The following is a 5,204-nucleotide window of genomic DNA, read 5'->3' as shown; positions in this document are numbered from 1 at the left end:
GCGCTCCCCGAACAGTTCGGGGGTGGGACTTGGCCGCCCCCTCCTCGCTTGTGGGGCTTTTGGGTCTAAAAATTTACTTTTTCCGCAGGGGTAGCTAGCCCACGGCCACAGAGAGAGGTTTCTGCAGCCACTCGTGTGTTCTTGAAACCGCTGTCTTTTAAATGAACCAGGGGAGAAAACCTTTGCTTTTGGGGCGAAAGAATCGCAGCCTTGCATGGAGAGTGGCTCAGGCTGCTCCCACTTCTGTCTCCAGGCCGCCCTGGCAGGATAACGTGCGTCTTGTGTTGCTTCGTCTGTGGTTTCTTCTTACTTTTTCTTCCTGGCTTAGGGCAAGGAGGCCACGCGTACCTGCAGGAATGGCTTTGGTGGGCCGGGCTGCTGTGCAGTAAGTACTTGCTCCGAAACAAGACATGCTTAGGAGTGTGTTTGTCATTGTTTCCAGTTGCTTTGGTGTTTTGTTGTTATGATTGTCGTTTGACTGCTTGGTTTTTATCTGAGCATTTGAGGATGTTGTCGACCTAATTATAACTCTCAAATGTTCTAACGGCTTGTGCATTACCAGGTTTCTCTGCTAAACAGGAGTTGTGGAGCTGGTCTGACTGGGTTAGGTGCTTCTGAAATGGCCTGCCCAGATGATGTAGTTACAATGGCACATCCAGCACCATGGATTTAGTGCTACAGCGATTTCAGCAGCTCTGTTTTACACTTTTCGGCATTAATAACCAACTGCACTTGATTTACCCTTTAAAAAGCTGTAAAAGCTGTTCCAGGAGAAGAACATGACTTAGAAATATGAAACAGATCAAAACTCATTTCAGCTTTGAGGACTTTGTGGAAGTACTTTTCCCTGGTTACTGCTCAGCTACGCAGCCATGTGTGGCTAAGGATCACCGCGTGTAACCGTGAGCCTTCTCTTCCCAAGAGAACCTGTATTGGGCTTCTCCTTGTTCTCGCTGGTGCTGTTCTTTCCTGGTTGCACGACACACCTCAGAGAGACACAGGATGCTCAGGTGGAAACCAAGGCACTCTTATGACTGCACTCCAACTTGCATTATGCTGAATTGCTCCGGTTTTGGTGCTCACCTGACAGAGTTTCTCTTGCAGTGGGAGTTGGAGAAGCGGCAAATTTTGCTGCCTATGCCTTTGCCCCTGCAACGCTAGTAACTCCACTGGGTGCTCTAAGTGTCCTTGTTAGGTAAGCAGCCTCAGAAACACCCTTGCCTCACCCACCACCCCATAGTGGTGAAAGCAGTTGCTCTGCTTTCCTGTCTTTTCCCTGGGGTACTCCATCCCTTGGCTTAATTGGTTTTGGTGTATTTTTTACTGTCTTTCAGTGCAGTTCTGTCTTCCACATTCCTGAGTGAGCAGCTGAATGTTCATGGGAAGATTGGCTGCATCCTCAGTATCCTGGGCTCCACAGTGATGGTGATCCATGCTCCCCAGGAAGAAGAGGTTTCCAGCCTGGAGTCAATGGCAGAGAAGCTGAAAGATCCAGGTACTTAAATAAAAGGGGTCCTGTCAACTTAAGGCTTGGAAATGACAGTAGAAGGTAGGATGCAACTTGGCTAGATTGGAAAGGACTGAACTAAAGGGTAATCGAGCTTACCCTGTCCAGGGTAGGTTGTGAGTTGCTTTCTGCCATGGAAAAAGGTTGGGGTCTCCACACTCTTAAGTGTGAAAGATTGGTGACACTCAAACAGCATTTAATGCTCGTGCTCAGATGATTGACACCTTATTAACTAGCTCAAAACACAGGGGGACGTGTCAGCTTCAGCATGGCTTTTTGAAACTGTCAGGTCCTCTTGACCCCATTTGAAAGAAGCAGATGGGAACCCACTTCACAGAGAGGGAGTCTGGGTGATGCTCCCAAGTGCTGGGTCTGTGCTGAAGCAAGGATGAGAACTTGGGTCATTAATAGTTACTAAGTGTTGCTTTTTTTGGTAGTGTCTATGAGATATGAATGCAAAAAGTGAAGAGCATGGGACGTAGCTGCAGCTGTCAGCAGAAGGGGTTGGCCTGTGGCAGTGCCGGGATAGGAGAGGGAATTCCTGTACAAGAGGGTGGCAGTGGCGTGGCTGAGGGAAGACAGACTGGGGCAGTTACTGCCTGTCCTCCATCTCTAGTTGCTGCTCAGTTACATCCATCACTGGTGTTACAGCTCTCTGATAGAGCTCTTTAATTCTTCTTTCCCCCAGGATTCATTGTATTTGCTGTGTGTGTCCTGGTGAGCTCCCTTCTGCTCATCTTTGTGGCTGGACCCCGTTACGGACAGAGCAACGTCCTGGTTTATGTTCTGGTCTGCTCTGCCATCGGCTCGCTTTCCGTGTCCTGTGTCAAAGGCTTGGGGATTGCCCTGAAAGAACTCTTTTCTGGGAAGCCAGTCCTGAAGGAACCACTGGGCTGGGTGCTCCTGGTGTGCCTGGTGATCTGCATCAGCGTCCAGATCAACTACCTGAACAAAGCCCTGGACATCTTCAACACATCCGTGGTCACCCCCATCTACTACGTGCTGTTCACCACGGCAGTCATGATGTGCTCTGCCATCCTCTTCAAGGAGTGGCAGCACATGGTGCTAGCCAACATCATCGGCACCATCAGCGGCTTCCTCACCATCGTGTCCGGCATCTTCCTCCTGCACGCCTTCAGGGACATGCCCTTCCCCCCCGACCTCCTGCCCCTCTTCCTGCAGCAGGGCAGGGCAGACCTGCATGCCTCGTGGAGGAGCGTGGACAGACATCAGTCGTACCAGCACCAGCCTCTCCTCCCCTCGGAGGACAAAGGCTTTCAGAGCACACAGGAGGAAGAGGAGGAGGAAGGTGAAAGCGTGTGAGGAAGCCTCTGGACTGCCAGCTTTCTGCCCCCACTGCTGAGCAGCTTCTCTGCAAGGTTGGACGTGCTGCCTCAGCTACTGCTGCGCTAGCAGGGGTTGGCAGTGACCATCTCCCTGCCCCAGGCATGAGATGGGTGAGCTGCCGCTGCTGCGAGGCCAACAGGGACATCAGCCCCCTGTGGCTGCAGACAGGAGCCCTGGGAACCGCCCCAGTGCCTCTTTAATGTTCTTTTCTGTGAAGAATTGATCTGTCCTTGTCAGGACACAGGTTTTGGCTGCGCAGAGGGCCGCAGCACTAACACAGTGCTAACCCTTCCTGAATGTGAAACCACGCATTTGGGGAGCCCTGACAGCATCTTCTAACAGGAGATTAACACTTATAAAATAATCTAACATGGTGCTAAGATTACGCGGAGAGAAGACAGATGTCTGACTTTCAAGATGACATGCCCAGAATATGAATTCAAAAACTCCTCTGTCAAGTACTTGTTTTGCTCAGTCTGCTAGAATTTATTTACAGATTCACATCCAAGAACAGAACATAGCCCAAACTGGAAAACTTCAGTGGTGCTGCCACGTGCTGCTGTGGCTCTTACGGAGGGACCAGCCTCTTCAAGCAATGTCTGCTGTGCAGGTTGATGAAGCACCTGCTTACTGTATTGTATTAAAAACCGATTTGTTCAGTTACTGAGTACCTAGCGATACGTTTGTACCGAGAGCTGAGGCATGAGGGATTACAGGGACAGGAAGAACCATGTGGATGCCCAAGAGAAACTCAAGACAGGGACAGGAGTGGGAATCGCTTACTGTGGGAACAGGAGTGACCCAAGAGTCCTTAGCTATTGAATGAAGTTTCTGAAAGAGAACCAGACAGCTCTTTCCTAACTTATGTGGGTTTATACCTGCATAGCTCTGTTCAAAACATCCTGAATTTGTTCCCAGGAAGGCTGCTGGCTACAAGCCACCCACGTTAGGAGCTCACATGCCCTGTCCAGCAGAAATGTTTTCCAGGTTCCTGTGCAGAGCTCCGAGCCACTGTCTGTGCATCTCTCTGGGCTTCCCAGAGCCACGCTGCACGGAAGCACTGCTGAAATGCTACACTGCCTTCCCAGAGGGCGGATCAGGAGTTTGTTGTTTTTCCAGTTAGAAGCTCCTCTTTGTGTCCTGGGGCAGAGGTCCAGAGACACAGCTGTAGGCCTGCCTCCAGTGACCTCCACAGGTAAAAGTGCAGAGGTTATAAAGTATCTGGTTTCTTCCCGTGTTTAGTCCCTCTAAAGAAACTTCTCCTTTACAGGACAGCAGGAGCTGTTAACCCTTTGGGGAAGAGAAAGAGAGGCCACAGCCTCTCCCAGAAACAAGTTTGATGCATGGGACAAAATTAATTGAGCAACAAATTCATAGCAGGCCTTCTAGCCAGAAGACAATTATGCCCCCTCCCTACTAATTTGGCAATAACTGGGATCACTGGGAAGGAGAGGGAATGACACGAAGGCCAGATTTCCAATTCTCAGTGGTCATCTACCTGAACAAAGGAGAATCTCATTAAAAATTGACCCAGTTAATATTTATTACATTGATCAGGGGAAAGCAGTTAATGGAGCAAGTCGGTATCGACAGAGTTGTGCTGCGATTTGGAGATTGGTCACTTAGCCACATGAATGATTTGCTTATGGGTGCCTGAAAGTATTTCCCAGTAGTGACACCGCCTGGGATGGTCACCATGCCCAATGCTAAGGACAGCGGGACTGGACTGCAGAGCGACGGCACCTGCAGGGCATGTTGGCATCTACCCAGGAGGGTTCACTTTAGGCAGCACCGTTGAAGACAGCAGTTGCAGGCTGGCCTCACCCAGAGCTGGAATTCCCATTCAGCCGAGAGCGAGTTGCATTCCCAACGCTCCCTGCGTATCATCCGTAGCCCTGGCACGAAGACGGCTGCTGGCCCACGGGGCCAGGAGCAGCACATCCCCTTCAGGAGGTGCGACCGCGCCTCTGTCATGGGCTCTCATCTGGCTGCAACTTCCCCGAGACTGGCATTTAATTAAATCCTAAACCCCAGAGCTGATCCTGGCTCGTTCAGGTGACCCGGAGCAGCGGTGCAGCGGAAGACCTGGCCTCGTGAGGGGGGTGGCCGGCGTCCCCCGGGGCGCGGGTCCCGCTCAGTCGGACAGGCTCTCTGAGAAGGCCGACTTTGACTTCTGCGTCTGCTCCAGCCGGTTCAGGATGAACTGGCTGGTGTCGATGAAGCGCTCCACGCAGTTGACGAAGCACGTCTCGGCCCGGCTGTCCAGCTTCGGACCCGGCTTGTCCATGCACTTCTCCTACACACAGCAGGGGACTCTTGGTCCAGGGGGCACCGCGGACCGACCCCTCCC

At 51.6% G+C, this 5,204-nt stretch overlaps 2 protein-coding genes across 2 annotated transcripts; one reads left to right on the top strand and one right to left on the bottom strand.

Moving 5' to 3' along the window:
• Positions 1–328: 328 nt before the first annotated feature.
• Positions 329–2,830, top strand: LOC104534102 (magnesium transporter NIPA2-like; the record flags this gene model as incomplete). Its single annotated transcript, XM_010181642.1, has 4 exons — positions 329–385; positions 1,105–1,195; positions 1,335–1,495; positions 2,196–2,830. Coding segments are annotated over 4 exons (944 nt in total), but the record flags the coding sequence as incomplete, so codon positions are not given.
• Positions 2,831–4,988: 2,158 nt separating this feature from the next.
• On the bottom strand, positions 4,989–5,150 carry TIMM8A (translocase of inner mitochondrial membrane 8 homolog A (yeast); the record flags this gene model as incomplete). The annotated part of the gene is made up of 1 exon (XM_010181641.1): positions 4,989–5,150. A coding segment is annotated over one exon (162 nt), but the record flags the coding sequence as incomplete, so codon positions are not given.
• Positions 5,151–5,204: the final 54 nt, after the last annotated feature.

Source organism: Mesitornis unicolor, unplaced genomic scaffold (assembly GCF_000695765.1).
Source record: "Mesitornis unicolor isolate BGI_N332 unplaced genomic scaffold, ASM69576v1 scaffold40623, whole genome shotgun sequence".
Lineage (NCBI taxonomy): Eukaryota > Metazoa > Chordata > Aves > Mesitornithiformes > Mesitornithidae > Mesitornis > Mesitornis unicolor.
Note: the sequence above shows the minus strand (reverse complement) of the source record. Positions and strands in the feature narration are given on the sequence as shown.